Source organism: Notolabrus celidotus, chromosome 12 (genome assembly GCF_009762535.1).
Source record: "Notolabrus celidotus isolate fNotCel1 chromosome 12, fNotCel1.pri, whole genome shotgun sequence".
NCBI classification, from domain to species: Eukaryota; Metazoa; Chordata; class Actinopteri; order Labriformes; family Labridae; genus Notolabrus; species Notolabrus celidotus.
The window spans coordinates 7,396,592-7,416,302 of NC_048283.1; the positions used below are offsets into that span (position 1 = coordinate 7,396,592).

General features: G+C 41.6%; 1 protein-coding gene across 1 annotated transcript in view; it reads right to left on the reverse strand.

Annotated features, from left to right (window-relative positions):
• gabbr1a (gamma-aminobutyric acid (GABA) B receptor, 1a) overlaps positions 1-19,711 on the reverse strand; it is a 113,490-nt gene that overhangs the window by 53,069 nt on the left and 40,710 nt on the right. Inside the window, exons 8-9 of the mRNA XM_034697519.1 lie at positions 14,838-14,972; positions 2,264-2,434 (exon numbers count right to left, since the gene is read on the reverse strand). Of these exons, the coding sequence (XP_034553410.1) occupies positions 2,264-2,434; positions 14,838-14,972 (306 nt within the window). The remainder of the gene's footprint in view (positions 1-2,263; positions 2,435-14,837; positions 14,973-19,711) is intronic.

Sequence of the window (19,711 nt, forward strand, 5' to 3'; positions counted from 1 at the left end):
TGGACAAAGTGCTCGGATTTATCTCCTTGCTGATCTGCCTGTACATGTTTTTGTATGCTTGGGGAAGAAAAACGTCCTCCTTCATTATTTTAAATGTCTAATGTAGCACACACATTGAATTTATGGTGTGAAAGTCTTTAAGAAGGCTGTGTCTGTAGTCTGCTGTAAACTGCCTTGTCTGTCACCTATCTCATGAAAGAGCTGGCAAGTATATACAATCATTATATGGAAATTAGAGCCGTCAAATGATGGATTTTTAAAAATTGTGACTAATCACATATTTGATTGCATTAAAATTCCATTATTTCAATTTCACAGTTTGAAGTCTATATTAACAATGTAAAGCAATGCATGCCGAAATAAGGTTGTCCCTTAAGGCTGATTTATACTTCTTTGTTGCCCCTACACAGCGGGGGCTGACGCAGACATGAGCACCACACACTTGTGCATCGATGTTTCAGTGTCGCGCAGCAATACTCCGCCGAAACGCTTGGGGGGAATGTGGTCTCTCTGATAGCCGGTCGCCTGCTTCCGGCCCCGCTACGATCTCTGTTTACTTTTCCACAGATATTCAGAGCGTGTTATGTTAATCTACAGCTGATACATGTTGCTGTTTATCATACAGACATGATTACATGAAGAATAGAGAGGAGGAGATGAAATACACGGCCGATGAGAGGGGATCCCGAAAGTGCTGTAAATGCTGTAAATACGATGCCACCGAGCGGACCAATCACATGGCTTGCAGACGACGTCGATTCTACTGGTTTAAATTTTACATTTTGGAGGAGGTGCACGTCAGCTACGTGCGTAGGCCTCTGCGTAGGTACGGGAGCTATGTAGACCTCCGGTGTAGACTACACCGTCGATTTGACGCAGAAGTATAAATCAGCCTTTAGTCCTCAGTCTTCCACAATGTTGACTGGCCTGCAGTTAGTTGCCACCTAAGAAGTTCACTTTTGTATTTCATGCACAGGTCTGTGCAAATATAGTGCTCTGCCAGCATTTGTGATGCGATCGCCCGCTGACATCAGTCTAACAAGCTGCACCTGCATGCTTAGCTCGTAGGTGGTCGCTCAAACACAAAGTGCTTTGGTGATGTTTTAATTCCCTTTGACACAAAGGGCATTTCTCTTTTGACTGGGGACATTTTTTACTCCATCTGAGAGTTTATTAAAGAGAATTGTACTAAATGTAGCTCAGCAGTGTCATTGTTTTTAATCATGGTGGCAGCAGGAAGCAATTGGACCATGCTGTGGCTTAACGACCGTGTGCCAAAAGGGACAAAGTAGCATGCGGTTAAAAAATAGAGTTTATATCAGACCTTAATGAAACCACTATCAACGTGTTAAAGCTGACAGCCCAAAGAGTAATCAATCTTCTCTCTGATGGACTGATTAACCTTTGCAGGTTATACCGAAGGCTCTGTATTGATTTCCATCTGTTTCATAAGCAGCTAAAAACTCCTTAGGAGCTTTAAACCTGCTGTGAGGTGTTTTTATCAGAGTATGAAACAGGCTGAAATTAATACATGTGCTTTTCGTGAGCTAGAAAAGCAAACAAGACCATCAGGAATAAGATTGTTTATTTCTTTAATATTCTTATAATGCACTGACAGCTGCCACCTGTTTGTGTTGGACGAACACAAATGGCGAGATATCTTTTTTTCAAAGCTATTTATGCAACAAAGACTCACAGAAAGTGATATCTTTCACTGTTTGAAGACAGGATGTAAGCTGTACCTCTTTGTCTGTAGGGGTCCACCAAATCAACACAAACAGAGAGCTCCTCGAAGAAGCTCTACCCAGAAGCTGTTGGTTGTGCCTGATCTTAGGTCAGGGTTTTATAGCAGAACATTTTTATTTTTGTTTGGTACACTTTTGCGAGTTTTTGTGGCACTTCCACTTCAAAAGTATATACTATTTTGTATCTGTGGTGTTTGACATGACAGACTGATTACACATTATCGCCACCTACTGGTCTGGCATACTTATGTGTGCATTTTCAAACGGTTCTGCGTTGGCGTGAGGACGAGAAATATTCAAAAACACCTCTTGGCATGGACAGAAAATATAGAGTTTTAAAAAATATCTGAATACTTGTAAATGTAGCCTCAGTCCATTACATTAAACCCCAATAAATTCCACTCTGATTTTGCTTTAATACCACAGGATACGGGTCAGTTAAAGGGGGTGAAAACTCTTGCAAGGCACTGACTGTAAAGGAAAGGTGTTAAATTGTAAGTGACATAAAAAGTACTGACTGAGGTGAAGACTTCGGTCGTCTGCTGAATGGTGGCAATGCGAGTCCACTTCCACTTCTGGAAAAGCTGCACCCTGGTGGGGTTGTGGAGGGTGGCTGACGGATGCGTGCGGAAGAAGGTGGGGAAGCGTTGGCGGTTAGACAGAGCCGGTGAACTGGAACCATAGGAGAGCTGGAAGAGAGGAAAAAAAAACGTGTAAGAAGGGTGAGAGGGAAGCGAAGGTGTAGACGTTCAGAGGAGGAAAAAGAGAAACAAAAATATACTTCTAAAGGTCCTTCCAGGCATCAGTAAATAGACTTCAATCAAAATGCATTCACATCAGAAGTCTCTTGTTCTTCGACTGAACACAGTTTGCTTTGATGGCGAATGGTTCAAACAAACAGAGAGGAAAACCCATCATAAACCAGAGAAACAATCCTCTCTTTTTTCAGATTTCATCCACAGTCCCTCCACCCTTTTTTTTTTCTTTTAGCTTCCCTCAGGCTTATCAGGTGTGCTGATAAACTGAGTAATTTCCCTAAAAAATAACACACTTCATGCAGGATTTCCCATGCTTGCATTACCATGAAATTGAGATGACACATTCCAGTGTTACAAACAGAAGAAATAAAAAAAGGGAACTAATTATTGTTGTTGCAAACCCTAGAGATCCTCTGTTTCTTTCATTTGGACCCACATAATTTGAATTCTCCGGCACAATTCCCACCAGAGGCAGACAGCGTAAGATGTGTGTCCAAAACAGCAGGGAAGAGAGATGGTGGGAAATGCCAACAGAAACAAGGAGAGGACAGTTCCTCTAACAATTAGTTTCACAGTGAAACTGGAGATAAAACCCTCGACAGGTCTCCTTCAAAATGAGGAACCCGGCGTTTAGGGAACCATTACAGACACAGCCAGCCGATCCTCCGCCACAGCTCTCATCTCAGCCCCATTACCTGCACAGCTCTGGGATGTTCACTACTGGGAGCAAAAAGAAGGCTTGATGAAAGATGTCAAATGTCATGTACAATGTGGACTCGCCACAATTACAAATCCCTGTGGGTGAAGGCAGGTAGATGAAGGCATCGAAACGAAGGACGGGGATCTATACAGGAAGTGACAGATGATCTGGGAGCGGCAGAGGAAAAGGAGAAACCTGCAGCAGCTTCAGTGATTGACACGCTCGATGATAAATGCGGGAAGGGTTCATGGCAAACATGAGGATATGATACCGTCAGAGGAAGAACACATTATTTACCTGTTACAATAAAATCTGCTAAAAGTACAGACACAGATTAAACTTCTTTTTTGAAGTGAAAAAGTACAGGCTGTTAAAGTGAGGATAACTCCACCTCACTTCTTTACATGGAGACCACTTCATATAAAATATGATATTACATGTATATGGTTAATGGACTTCTTGAAGTACAGTACTTTTCTAGTCTTTCAGCACTTGTACAGATCACATCCATCCTCTCACACACACATTCACACACTGATGACAGACGCTGCCATGCATTAACTGACCCCATTCTCACACATGCATGCACTGCTGGCTCTGCCACACAGGACCAATTCAGGATTCAGTGTCTTGCCCAGAAGCACTTCCACATGTGGACTGGGGGAGCTGGGATCTAATCACCAACATTTTGAATGGGAGACGACTGACTAGACCACTGAGCCATGATTATGTACGAATAATGAACATTCTCTGGAGTCAAGTGTTCCCCTTCGTTTAGTCTTGATACATCTTTGATGCAGTTTTTTTTTGTATTTAAATTTGTTTAACCAGATATATAACATTTAAATTCAAACAAAAGGTCAAAATATCCTGGATCACATCACAGAAAGTCTTCAGTCAAAGCATCTAAAGCCTGATGCATCCTTCGCCAACAACCTTCAAAAACATTTACAAAGACCAGCTACCTCAGGCTCAAATCCTCCTGCAGCAGAGTCCAGGCTGCAGGAGCAGAGTACCTAAAACTCTGTTTCTCTATTTGAGATGCACTCTGGGGACAGAAAGCAAAAATAAGACTTGTGACTGGGTCACAGAGCGGAGACTGTAGCTTCCAGCATTTTTCAAATTAATAAAATTACATAGATAAGAGGGAAGCAAGGCAAGAATTGCCTTATAAATAAGGACATGCCAATGATGGACAATGCGGGCCAGTCGACTCAAGCATATAGGGAACAGTGATGAGTTTGTGTGCTAAGATTTATAATGGACCTCAGAGCTCCAGGGTTCACAATAAATGAACTCAGTTTATTCAGTTTATATACAGTTTCACAATGTGACATCTGTATGACATTCACTGGTAGACACCCTGTGCAATTATCTTATATTTGTGTTATTGTCTCATTCATTTAATTAGATTCTGGTCTTGTTGGGAAGGTGGTGCACAATATCTTATGCAAAATAAATAAACCAATATTTATTCTTAAACGCATTAAAAGTAAAGTGAAATCTAAAGTGACATATTTCTTGTGTCACCATACATGTGCAACACTTAAGCAGAATTTTGACTAACAACAACGCTTTGCATAGCAGCTAGGCTTCTTCTGCACATCTCAGGTCCACACAGGCCACATAAGCTGCATTCACATACGTCAAAAACTCCAGAATTTTCTGGGAGGGCTGCATGTGTCGGTGCAAACATCCAAAATGTTCACCCAAACCTTACTCTCGCTTGTTCCTGCCAGCCCCCAAGTAGAGTTCCTGCATGAAGTCAGGGTGAGCTGGTGTGAGAAAGCAGCAGGAAAGGGCTGGGGAAATTCACACGAATGAGCTGTCAGAGGTTAGGAAAATTCTATCATGCGACCAATGTGAAGTACAACGACAGCGAATAAAAAGGTGACTGAAAACATCCAAGATTGAAAAGGAGAAGACGAAGACAGCAAAGATGTCTGCACGTCTGTCAGTTTACACACAAACTGTGATCATAGAGGAGGTCTCTGCTGCTTTGTCAGCCATCAAGTTGTGAACATTGCACTGTGGCTTTTGCAGATTACTTTTGATGTGATGTCAGGAGACTACTGAGAGATTGACATATAAACACATTTTCATTATGTATTACTCTGACTATATTCTACATTTCACTTGTCTTTAACAATCACTATAAAACTGAAACCAGGAGGAGATCGACCCCACTGTTCTAACAATCTCCCCTGTGTTAACAAAGCTGCACTTCCAAAGCTACTCTGACTGTTCAGCACATAGCGATGTGCACCGTCTTAGAGGCAGAGCAATTGAAGGCAATAAATTGTTTACTTGCTCAGAGTTCTGAACACAGTTCTGCAACAGGTAATCTGTCAGCGAGGGCAAACTAGGTAGGCGGGAGAAACCTGGAACAGGTTGTGATTGAAGACATTCAGGCAAGAAACCGATGAGTGCTGGAATGCTTAAATTGTGCAGCACATTAGACCACTGCTTTCCAATCTGTTTCACATCAAGGACACCTACACTGACAAAAATGAGACCGCTGCCCCCCCCTGTATTCAGATCGTTGCTTTTACATGTTTTAAATAGAAAGTCTTTGAATCTCATAACCTAAGTAGACATAAAGTCTGTCTTTGTGTTAGCTGTGGATGGACTCACAGTGACAGTGAGTGCCTCTGGCAGCTGTGAAGAGCCACAACATGGCTCCCCAAGTGTCCCCAGACCTTAGAACATCTGCATTTGATAACCCGGAATGAACACTGGGGAAGATGGTGCGGTATACGCTGGGAACATAATGAGGTCAGGAAGAACAGGTGTGCTGCGTTTGACAGGTGTTCAATAAGGGCTACTACAGGGGAACAGCAGGTATCTGAAACGAGGAGGGATACTAATGACCTTATTTTGAAGAGAGCTGAAATGTGCAAATTGAATTCACACAGGTAGGCGATGAAAATTAACTTTGTGAAACAACGCTGCCGTGGTTAATCTTGAGTCAGTTCTACAAACATCATCCTGCGACAAACACACACACAGTACACACTCACCCCTATCTTCATACACACACCGACCGGCTCCACCTCTTTCTGTTTCTTCCTCGCCTTGTGTATCTGAGTGCTTGGTTCATCTGCAGTTTGTTTTAATTAACCTGTGATGTGGTTTTACAGCAGCTGTGCCACGTGAGGAGGAAGCTGGATGTTAAATACATAACGTATTAAAACCTTAGTCGACTACATCATCAAACTTCACAACCATCACTAGTCGACACCAGTATTAATAGTCGGTTAAACAAATTATTAATACTTGTATTATTGTTGGCCTGAAATGCAGGTCATATGTTGTGTCTGAGGTGTAGTGCAGCCAACCGCCACTAATTGGAGCTGGAGCTCCGGTTGATGACGACAGCTATCCGGTAGTAAACAGGCACAGATGACAGATGATGGCATCTTGTAGGTCGGCTGGTTTGAAGTATTTTGATTTAAATAAAGGAGTTAAAGTTGTATGTGGGCTGTGTGTGTAATGTGTAACAAACACAGACATATAAACGTTAACCTGCACCAAAGGCTGCTGCTGCTGCTGGCTCTTCTAATGCAGCCACACTCTGTAAACCAGTTGACATCGTTTACCCTCAGACTCTGTGATCCTGTGTTTAGCCTTGTTAAATAAACTGTCAATCAATCAATCAATCTGTATTTATATAGCATCAAATCACAACAAACGTTACCTCAAGTATCTTGAGACACAACACAGCAGGTCTAGACCGTACTCTATGTTAAATTATTAACAAAGACCCAAAATCAAGAAAGGGTAAGTCTCAGTCTGATCTCATCGAAATCCACCATGAGCAGAGCACTTGGCAGTATTTTTTGCAAGTTACGGCTCGGAGGGAAAACTTCTTCTTACAACAGAAATCTCGAGCAGAACCAGACTCATGTTAGACAGCCATCTGCCTAAACCGAGCTGGGGTTGTTGGGGAATTGTGCTTAATTCTGACTTTTTTTCTGAGATTCTTCTGGCAGCAGGAAGCAAGAGGACCTCTGACCTCAAACAAGTCGGCTAGTCGGGATTTAACTTTTTTTTTTTGTTTAAATGACGAACAAATCAGTCGCTTTAATCAAAACAATCAAAACCAATGCAGTAACGTCACTAATTACATCAGGTAGAGATAGCTGGACTCACTAAACAACGGATTAAGTTGACATTTGACAATAGAGGTCTGAAAACACTATTCACAGGAGGGGATGAAATAAGAACCGGTGTCAGCATGTGTCTGTCACAGTGTGTTTGTCAATGTGGACATGAGCAGGAGAAGCAGGGCAAGCAGACAACGCACACTCATTAATCACAAACTGTGTCATACTTCTGAAAATATATAAAAAATATATATTTACTGCTAAAATAATTTTCCAAATATACTCCAGCAACCTGAGTGTGACACCCAGGGAAAGTCAATGTATGCAAACACTGCACGTTCATTACTTTAGTGATGTTCTTTGTAGGCACCGGTCTGGTGAGAAGGCAGCTTTTGCAACCACTCGCACAAAATGAGGCCTGATCAAAGTTAGGGATGCACCGATACGATACTGGTATCTGATATCGGCTAGATCGGATATCGGTGACAAGGGGCCAATATATAGTGCCGATCCATATGGCAGATCTATTCATCTTAGTTCTATGCTTTTCTGTGTTTACAACAGCCATGTGCGTCTCCTATCAGCGCCGGCCGGTCTGTGCATTTTTGCCCGGTGGAGCATGATGGAGGATAACTACAGAGGCTCTGCGGTTTAGGTGCATGATTCTTTGCCAACAACTCCGCCAGAAACTTGCTACATGTGCAGCGCTAATGTTTCGACGGATGGCAGTCACGCTGAAAAATATAATGGGAGCGCAAAGGAGGAAGTTTACGTCAGCTCTAGCCTACTGCAAAGAAGCAAGAAACCTTCTATCAATGGGTTCAAAGTGTGAAAAAATGGACAGGTTATTGGATTTCATTGGTCCGGATCCTTGAAATAAAAGGGATTCCAGCCTCTGGTTTAGCACTTGGAACCCAGTTACAGTTCACCATCAAGTCAGAAAAGCCTGAAGTTGCCAATACATAATTCTATCCTCACATTAAGGAATAGAGATTGTTAAATCAATACTAGGATCAGGTCGGCTAGTATCGGCAGAAACCAAAGCCCAGGTATCGATATTGGGACCTAAAAGTAGGATCGGTGCATCCCTTGTCAAAGTATGATTTTTGTTTTTGAGTTATTTCAACTAATCATGATTTGAGTGAAGTCCTGCTGATATATTTCAGTTTCAAACTGAGCATGACATTTTTCCAGAAACAGTGTTAAAAGCTCATCTCGGTGGAAATCTTTTTCTTTTTAGAGCGCCACATTGAAATGACAAACCACGAAGGACTGAGGTTCTTTCAGCTCGGCCTTGATGTCTTTTGTGGTTGATTTTTCTACGGGTTTAATGGAACCATGTCTGACAAGGTGAAAATGAAAACCTGAAAATGGCTAAACTAGAAGCTGCAAGATTTTTAAATAAACCCTCTCAACAGTGACAAAACGAGAGAGCAAAAAGCTGCTTTGGCAGAGAGACGGATGTAGCAGCACTCTACGACAAACAGACAAAAGTTCCTCATCAAAGCTTCCCAAAAAACATAGAAAATATCTCTGATTCTCATTTCCTCCGTTCGTCTGTAGCCTGTAGTAAAAGATCAATGCCCATCTCTGGCTTACTGTGTTTTTAGGAAGGGAGATGGTGTTGAAATTAACAGTGAGCCAAGAGGAGCCGATCTAGAGCCCCTCCTTGATCAGCGTCCAGAAATGGAGGTTTGCATTTGCCTCCCCGGTGCTCTGATGAGGCTGTTTGACATGCGGGGAGGCTTCTGCAGGCAGCCAGCGTACAGAAATAATTGAGTGTGGCGGTTTGGAGCTTGTGCCAGCGGTGGCGTGTAGTAAAGGGAGACAGATCCCTTTGTGTGTGGGGAGAATCGACTGCTCGAGCTGAGGGAGCGAGGCGGAAACGGAGAGTGGGAGAAAAAGAAGGCAGAGATGGAAAAGGAGGAAGGAAGGAAGGAAGGAAGGAAGGCGAGAAAAAAAGGGGTTGAAATAGAGAAGGCCAGCTCCAGGCAGAGTCAGCAGACACAGAAAAGAGGAAGGAGAAGAGTTGGAAAGTGGAAGAGTTTTTAATGATGAGGACTGAAAGGGTGACAAAGAGAGAAAGACCAGAAACGGAAAAGAGGGGCACATGCCAACCACTAGAACCGATTGTTCTCGATGACTAATCTCTGGATGAAACTTCAATTACAGGACAAAGCCAAAAGCAGAGCAGTGTGAGTGACAGAGAGGCAGATCAAGAGATGACAAAGAGATTGAGATAAACAAAATAAACCAACTGATGAAGGCATAAAAGGCAGAAATGTTTTCAAGACGCATCAGATCTTTAGCTGATTGAAAGATCTGGGATGTGTTTGTACTTGTCAGGGTTGTATTGTAATGCACTTTGAGAAGTCAAACAATATGTTTTGCGCTGCACACAGTGTCGCTGTCAATGCAGGGTTGTGAAACTGCCTTGTCTAGTGTCAGCGCTAATCAAAAGTGCTGCGTGAAGTGTTTAAAAATCAATAAACAACTACAGCATTGATTTGGGGAACTGAGTGTAATTACTACAACTACAAAAGATCATTATTTAAATGGATGTCAGCTTCAAAGAGACTCTCCGACACCTTTTAGACTGTTTGCCTGCACTAAATAAAGGAGACGTTATCCCTTTAGCACAAACAGAGCTAAAGATTTCAGTGTCATTGTTCAGGTTTCTTATCAGCTTATAACCCTCTTAATGCTTTCCACAACCAAAGACCACCAGAGACAAGAGGCCACATTGTCCTTTAAGTCCTTTGTGTGGCTTCTTGCTGTTGTTCCCCCACAAAGGATCAGAGCCGGTATGCAAACCGCTTTGAACTAAAGAGTGGAAATCCAAGACTGTATAAATGAAGAGGTACAACATCATTCAGGGGTATGTAAACTATCTTTGTGAGGCCTGACATTTAGTGTTTTGGCAACTCTGCATTGATTGTCTGTGGTTTTCTAGTCCTTATTTGGACGAGAGAATGGAGCTGCAGAGGAGACGCTTTGTTATATCACTGTCCTAATTGAGATGTTTCCATGGTAGTACATCAGCAGTAAAAAGGTAGCCATGCCCTGAATCATACCCTGTCTATTTAACTCCAACTGGTCCAACATTTTCAATGAGATCATCACGCTGAGTTGAGGACTACGGGTGCAACCATTCTTTACTGAAGTCGCCAAAAATCGATGACAAAATGAGTCACGGACAAATCTAACAGTGGATGAGTCGTTGGTGACACCACAAATGTTTGCATTGAGTGGAAAAACATACGATTATTTTCAAGTGTTGAATCCCTGAGGAGTGAGACATCTTGCATCTTTATTATCTTTGCTGAGAGTGGTGCAAGTGAAACAGTGACCAGGAGGCAACAGGTGAACCAAACATAACAAAATAAATTGATAAGCAGTGACACATCTCACATTTTGACTATCTCTGCCGCGTGTGGCACGCAAGCGGCAACCTCCGGTCTCAAACTATGAAGCCCATGCAGAAGTGTTATAAACTGCAATTCATTGAGAATCCGCTTGAGGCTAGCTGCAGAAACACCGGAAACCACAAAGACCCCAATTCAAAAAAGACAATCTTTGCAGCAGAAATAAACATGTTTACAGCCTGGTTCAAAAAACGGCTTGGCTATAAGTAGCTAATTTCTTTATCGGCACACACTGTACGGGTGGTGACTTTTCAGAAGATATTAAGATTACGAGTTTCTGCCCAAATAAGGACATGACTGACTTGACTCCTGGACGGTAACACATAGCTATTGGCTAACAAACCCCGCCTCTTTACGTCACACTATGCCTGGTTGAGTGTCGCCTTCGATTGGCATCAAAACAGAGCTCAGGAACAGATGGGTGACGTCACGGATACTACGTCCATATCTTATACAGTCTATGGTGGCACGTGCAAAACAGCAGGAAAGGACAGGTAAACAGAACATAGCAACATGGCAGCGACCGATGCAACACCATTGCATTGTAAAATGTATCAAGTCTGGGAGCATATGACTGAACGCTGCAAAGAGCAGTCATACTAGTACTGACAGCTCTCTGAGAGGGAAGTCAACATATCCAGAGAGCTGCCTACTGGCTAGCTACAGTAATCAAAATAACTGTTCTCAAACATGGTTCTTCTCCTTAAAGCTAGCTCTTCTAGAGCTGATTTATGTCCGAGTTATATGATGCTGTAAAAGATAGTCTAATGCCATGATTGCAGCTCCTGGGATGTTGTGTAAACTTGATTATGAGGGCAGAGGAACGATAAGAGAAAACACAGGAGCCATTGAATGCTCCATCATCAGCAGTGTCTCATGAAGCTGCTACGTTTGGTTCTCTCTGACCTCAGAGGTCTTTGCTGTTTTTACCAATAAGTCAAATGTCCACCAGTCAAGCCGTACCGCCATCACCAGCACAATATTTGAGCGCCTGTCTGAAGTGACTTTGGCTTCCGTTTGATACGATGTGGAGATCTATCTTCATTTAATGGTCAATGTTTGCAACCAGTCAAGTCAGCCCCTGCTGCTCATTAGGATGCAAAATAAAAGCTTATTGCATTGACTTCTACTTGAAGACATGTCCTCATCTTTTATACTTCTGGATTTAAATGTTTAATTCCTCTACAGCATTGGCAGTGAACTGTTATGCAAGGTTCTGGTCTTATCAAGAAATGCCATTTATAAAGGGTCCTTCCATAGGAATGGCTTTGTAGACAGAAGTAACTGGAGATCAAACCTTTAAGTTTGTGATGAGTGGGCAACTTCATGGATCGATCTGGCCACAGCGGGCATATTCAACTTGAAGGATCATTTCAACCAAAACACAAAAGAACTGTACAGTTTATCACCGAAGCAAAGCAGTTCCTCTCAAGTTGTAAGGTTTCTGTCTTCACCTAAAAACAGAGGTGACCTTGCTGTGAAGTGTTTTCATTGAAACATTTTCTTCACTATGAGATCTGTTGACAGTGTACTCAGTAGATTTAGAAGCGGTACTGGGAAACAGTGAGATGTGTTGCTGTGGTATTTCTTAATGTCTTTAAGGCTGAGAATCTCACAGATAAAATGCCTTTGTCCTCTGTTGTTTGGGGTTTGGCAACTAGAAAACCTCTGGGAGAAATATTTAAAAAAAACTAAGAAAAACTAACTCTGTAACTGAATACTACATGAGGTAAGCCAGAAAAATGTGTTTCCATTTTTTTGTGGACAGTTTGAACAGACAACAAATAAAGCTGATGCATTATCTGGCACAAAGTGAGATAGCTGGCCTTCAATAGTTAGCCTTGTGTTATCAATTACATCTCTGTTTTGTGGTTGGATTTGAAACTTTTTGCAGAATTGGTTCCTTTGAAAATAGACAGCCAACCATCCATCCCTCCATCCATTATCTTTATCACTTATCCAGTTTCAGTACACTCTAGTTGCCCATGCTGAACATGTTTTTGGACTGTGGGAGGTAGTTGTAGTACCTGACAGAATACATGAAAGTATGACTATAAAGAGGTCATGTTCTCATTAGGGATGCAACAATACACTCAACTCACATTTCATGGTGCTGGATCCTGAAGTTTCTGACATGAAACCATATAAGATGAAGTCTATGCCGTTTTAGAATGGTTCCAGGAAGGTTTAGATGGGGGCACCTTTCCTATACTGTGACTGATTGTGACAGTCTGCACCCCAATGTCAACAGAGCTGGGGTCCAGTACTAATGTAGACCAGATTTTAAGAGAAGACCAGATGTTAAAAGATTGGCAAGTCGTCCTCCCAGCATTCCACAGAGTTGTTTTTTTTAATAAATGTATTACTATACAAGCAAGCCAGTGTCACAAAGTTCCTTCTACATCTGCACATCAAGGACGGTCAAGATACGACAATCCAAAATGTGATATTTCTCTCTCTCTCTCTCTCTCTCTCTCTCTCTCTCTCTCTGTCTCTCTCTCTCTCTGTCTCTCTCTCTCTGTCTCTCTGTTCCCTGCAGAGCAGTGTCACGAGTTCCTTTTGGTTAGTGTTGAATTTTCCTTGTTCTGTATTCATTTCGTCATGCCCTGCTTAATTTCTGTTTCATTTCTTATTTTTCTCCCTCTTCTGCTATTAGTTCATCTTGTTTTAGGTTTTGTTCTGTTCAGTTTTTGTTTCTTGTGTTGTAATCTTGTGTTCTTATAGCGTGTGCATGTTTTCACTCATGTTCCTCAGTTAAGTCTTTCATGTATCCTTATTCATTTTGTTGTTCTTCCTCTTAGGGTGTCTGGTATTTTCTTACTTCCTGTCTTTGTCTGTTTTCCCTCCCTTGTTATTGTAAACACTGCCCTGACTAGTTCCACCTATGTCTTGTTGTCTCACCTGTGTCTGATCGCCCCTGTCAGTATTTGGTCTCTGTGTTCCCTCCTTTCCATTTTGGATCATTGTTTTATCCCCTGTTGTTTATTCTGGGTTTTTATTTCTAACTTTCTGGGGACTTCCCAGTTTTCTTCAGTGTTTTTGGTTTGGTATATTTTGAATTGGACTTCTGTTTGTAAGAAAGTTCTTAGTTTTTTTCTGTTTGGACTTTTGTCAATATATCTGCAAGTCTGCTCTTTGACAAGCAGGTGCGGAGACACGTGTCATGAGACAAACAAGAGGAGTAGAAAGAGAAAGAAGTACAGATTTTATCCACCAGTGTATGTATGACACTCTTATATAGATTAAAGATAATAAATTACAGATTGGTTGGTAAATACACATGTGTAGACGCCCAGGTATCATCGATGAGCGAGAGAGACATGGAGGTGCATCCTCAACATCAAAATGTGCACCCATGTCTGTATGCCTTTATTCAGCTACAGACATAGGAGACATAATGACATCTAACAAGAGAGGTCATAGATCACTCTCTCTGCTATTTAAAAAGGCAGAAAGACATTCATCTTCGTCTTACTGATTTGAATCAACCCTTGTTGGTACCTTCTCTTTACTGTCTCATGAGATACCTTGAATTGGGAATGGGTGTCATTTAAAGTTCTCTTCAATCTTCCCAACTACTGAAGAGGAGTTTAACACTACATATCACATTCACCAGTTCACACTACAGTTCTACTCTGATGACAGAGGACACTGTGAAAAGCTCACATCAGTATTAACTAATCCCATTCACAAGGATTCACTCAGCCCTGGCAATGCCACCGGGAGCAATTTGGGGTTCAGTGTCTTGGCCAAGGGCGCTTCCTGCTGGAGCTGGGATCTAACCGCCAACCTTCTAATGGAGACAACCAACTCTACCACTGAACCACAGTGTTTTACATCCTAATGAACCCATTTGTGAACGAAAATGTTCACTGGATTACTTCAGTACTAATGTAGCAATTATCAGGTAAGGTCTGAAGATATAAAAAGCACCTTTATTCTCTGAGCAGCTGAATGTTCAGGTTTGAGTGAGTGCAAAGAGGAGTGCAAAGTGAGATGAAATAATGGCTGAAGGGAACATTTGGGAGATTTTTTAGTTAAAAATTCTGGATATAATCGTCCTGAAAGTGTGTACTTTTGTTCAAAGAGTAAAAGAAACCCACCACGATGAGGTTCCACATGCGAGCAGCTTCGGCCACGATGGTGGAGACGCCGCTGCAGCCTGGCATCAGGACGATCTTGATGGGCTCGGTGTACAGAAGGTCGTACAGCAACTTGGTAGATTCTCCCGGGTCACACTGGAAGGACAGAGTGATAAAGCGTTATATGGATGAACAGTTGAACAGATGGATGGGTGGATCAATAATAAGGCAGAGAAATGGATTGAGGTGATGGAACGAGAGAAAAAGGGAGAGAGGGACATGGAGGAGTCAGAGGAAGGAAAATGAGAACGATAAGGGAGAGGCGGACAGATGGAATGAGAACAGAGGGTGAGGGAGAGGAAGAAACAAATAAGCAATGAAGTGTGGTGGATGGAGGCGACTGTAAACAGAAACAGAAAGAGGAAAACAGAAGGGAGTAGATAAAGTAAAGGGAAATGACAAAGAGGTAGCACAGAGCAGCACAAAAGGCCAAAACAAATTTGAAAAGAAAAGACATGTAGGAGAAATAAAAGGACAAGTCAGAGAAAGAAAAAAAAGGGGTCAAGATAAAATAGAGGGAGATGGCACAAAAGGAGCAGGAAGCCAGCAAAAAAAAGGATGTAAATGTGAAAAGGAATGACAAGCTGGAGGAAGAAAATAATACAAGAGTTCACGTCCACACACAGTACGTATGTATCATCGTAACACAACACACTGTTCACAGATGAAGACATAAAAACAGAGAGACAAGCAGTAACCAAACAAAACGGAGCCTGATGACCAAAGCAGCAGGCTTCACAAGTCATTACAACCCTCCAATAAAGTCATTTACAGCATGTCGAGGTGGCGACAGTGCAGCTGGAATGATCCATCACCGCTCTGTCAGCCAGATTACCGACAGGCCGTCACCACCGCACTGCTCATCAGAGTCGCACATAAACCGGCCTGACACGTCTAATGATTCAGCATAGGAGAGGAGATATGGCTCACAAACACAAACACACACACTCACATTAAGAAAAAAACACTCTCTAGATGAGTGTCAAAAAGAATTGCACCGCAGCAGATGATGGCGGCGACCAATACGGCTCCTAATTGGGGTGTTTGTCTCAGCCGCTGAATTGTCTCTCTGCAGAAGCCCTGTGATTTTTCTGAGGAGGTAATCACCACTCAAGACCCGGCACTGTGTAATATCTGGGCTTCTTATTGAGTGATGTGTTTTCCATTAACTCCAGATTGGGTAGAATCATAGAGGTGTCAAACCATTGCTGGAAAAGTCAGAGATAATAGATGATTCAATCTGAACCCTATTAAAGCAGAGCTTGGACCGTCTAAAAAAAAGAGTCAAGTTCTGCTTAAATCACCCACGTTTGCGACCTTACTGATTTATCGGGTCATGTAGGTGATCACCGGAGTCAGTAAAAAACGAGGTCACAGCTTCTGAAACATCGTCTACATCCGATTCAAAGCTCGGGAGCTTGGGCACTGACACAGAAGGAGATCCTGCTGTGACGCTATCATATGAGGAGGAAATAAAAAAAAACCTCTTTGAATTAAAACCTGATATCTGTGACATTCAAAGGCCCACAAGAAGTTCATCCAATCTTTCTTTCAGTCTGACTGGACAGCCCCTTGCCTTTGTATCTACATCGCCTCACATAGTCTGAAGCCAGAAATGTTCAGTGTTCATCTCATCAACATATTCTGCTCAGCTGAACTGACATCAAGTGAGGTAGAGTCATAGTAGGACATAGTCTATATGATGTCAGCCACCGATTTCTGAGGAGTTTTGAATCCCTACGATGACATGAACCTTATAAGAAAGCGGACTCCACTTTTGATTAAACTGGACACAGGCAGAGAGGTGGAGTTGAGCCATAATGCACCCACCTATCCATCCAATCAACTGTGGCACTTATTATGCAAATGTATGTTTGATTTCAAGCCTTAATCAAATTAAAACAGGTGCACTGTAAAAGACTTCACCGACTTGTACGGTGTGTACGAATAAATAAATGAGCTCCATACCAAAATCTGTTTTTGAACAAGGCTGCTTACATGTTTAATTTTGCTGTAAAAGGGGATTTTAATGAGACCTAACAGGGTTTTCTGGGCTTTTGCAGCCTCAAGTGGACTCTCAAGGAACTGCATTTTTTTTGCACATTTGCATTGGCTTCAATTTTCAACATCAACAACATAGGTTGCCACTTGGTTAGAGCTCAGTGATATGTGTAGGGGAGTGGAATTGATGTTTCCTGGTTGAATAATGGAAAAACCGTTGTTACCGTTTCTTCTATTGTTTCCTTTAATCTATCTTTTAAAGTTACCTAACCCAGCTTTAATCTTTGTTGATGTCCTGACAATCCACTGAAAGCTTTGACCACTCTACAAAGAGATTTCTTACAGAACAGTGATAATATTGTTTCTCTTTCAAAGGCTGTATCAGAGTAGTTGATATTATATTTAAACCTATCTTTTGAATCCCTGAGTTCGAAGGTTTGGACATGGTCATCTTGTCTTTTGAATCCAAAGGGAACATATTTGGACAACAAGGTGAAAACCATTTTCACCCTGTTGTCTTTGTGGACAGGTAACCGTGTTAGTGTTCTGCCAACCACAGATAGACCATGCCCTAACCATGCCCTGCTTGAGCCCTGATTTGACTCTTTAATGGACCACACATGACTAAAGTAACGGCATGCTTTCTTTAAGGAGACTTAAAATTAGCAATTTAGACCATCAACGTACGAGAAAAAAGTATTTAGGCATTGAACTTACTAAGAAGTGTTGTCATTTTCTCATGGTTTCATATCATCTGGCTTCTTTTTGCAAACACTGGAGTCTCCCCCTGCTGGCCATTAAAAGAATGTAAGCCTTAGGCACTTCTACTTTGGCTTCACTTTTGAAACCAAGAATCGTAGTCCACTCCCTGTAGAGTCCACATTCACTTTGCCTCTCCCTGTGACCCTGTTTTTACCAAATTAGCTCTTGCAAGTTTCCATTTACTTTTTAACTGAAGCCTGTTGAGACAAAGTATCTCATTCGCTCCCCTCTCTGGTTTTTCCAGGTTAAATCAGCGGCCTGCTGTTAGCCATGTACTCACAGATTTTCCTTTCCTGAGGAAACATATTTTTGTGGTGGGTTTTTCTTGTGAATGAGAGACGAATTGACAGACTTTTTAATATCTGTCTTCTCAAAAGGTTGTTTGTGTTCTCTGTCTCCTAGGCTGTGGGCTGGTTTCATGCTGAGAAGAAGCTTGTCAGCTTTCTCTCCTGTTTTAACTTTATTCTGATAAGCTGTAATTCATCTCCTACTCTGATCATCTGTGAAATATTGAATCAATCTATCACTACAGTCCAACATCACAGCTTTTGATAACGACTGTTTTTCGCACATTTCTTAATGAGTCACTGTTTATATGGTGTCTGATTCAGAATCTAAATGAAAAGTACAAGTTCTGATCTTGTAGATGTAATTTGAATATTATCGTCAAGACATAAAGCTTTGATCCCTCAGCTTAACTGAGTCTTACCTTTTTTTCATTAGAAAAAGACGCTGTAGCAGAATGCTGTAGCGATTATCATCAAAGCTTCAACTTTAAAAAAGGAAAACTATAGCTTAATGTTTGCTGGATGGTAGCCTGCTTCACTGAGGAGAAAAGACGTTTTATCAGGTGAAGAATCAATGCCGAACCAAGTTACAAAGTGTCAAAACACCCTTTGAAAGCTTTCAGATCCCTCAGTAACCGGGTATAAAATCAAACACCATAAAACATTTGAATGTACTGAGTAAAAATGTCTCTGATTTACCAAGATTATTGCTAAACGGACCAACAAAGTCCAGATTTGTACTTTCTCTTTGAACACTGCAGATGTAAAAGCAAAGGAGAGCAAATGAAAAAGCTTAAACAGGACTTTGGAGTTTTCCTATTAACAGTTACCGACAAGTCAGCGGGTCTGTCTTGAACACATTGGAAAAAGGCGCCAGATTCCATAGTTGAACAGTACAACCAGTGTATAAGAGAACAGCCTGAGGTATACAGTGGTGGAAAAAAGTTTTCGGACACCCTTAAAATTTTTCACAATCTCAAATAGTGTAATGAAATATTTGTGGAAAAATCTTTTTTGTGTTTCAAGAAATAGACAGACACAAAAAAATACAAACTATATTTTTTTGTTTATCATTTACAAGAAAAACTAACAAAACGAAATTCCTGACAGTTTCAGTACGTCAGTTCTCAACATTGCTGGTATCAAAGTCAACGAATAACAGAGAATGTGTCCAAAACTGAACAAAAAATAAATAAACCTGGCTGTGACTGTACTAAAAGAAATTGCACTTGAAGACCTGAAAGTGATTCTCAATGCAATATTTCACAAATACATGGGGTGTCCGAAAACTTTTTTCCACCACTGTACATACTGATACAATTCTATCAATATATTTGTTTAGGGATATTTACCATGATAAACATTTTTAGGGTACATATAATGCTGAAGAAATGCACGAGGGAAACACAAATGATGTAATCACAAAGCTTTTCATGCAAACTGGGCTCAGACACCTTTATTTACGATTCTCACGAAGGCTGTGCGTGTTTAGTTGACAATTTGACATCATCAACCTCGCCTCCAGAATTACTAGTCAGTTCAACAAATGATTTATATTTGTAAGATTGTAGGCCTGAAGTGCTGCCCATATGTTGTATCTGTGCTCCAGTGCAGTCACTCGCCACTAGCCAGGACTGTAGTTCTGGTTAATGGCTTCTGTCATACTCATAGACTGTAAAAAATATCGACGTAGTATCCGTGACGTCACCCATCTGTTCCTGAGAGCTGTTTTGAAGCAAATCGACGGCGGCAGCCATATTGGTAATGCGGAACTCAACTAGGCAG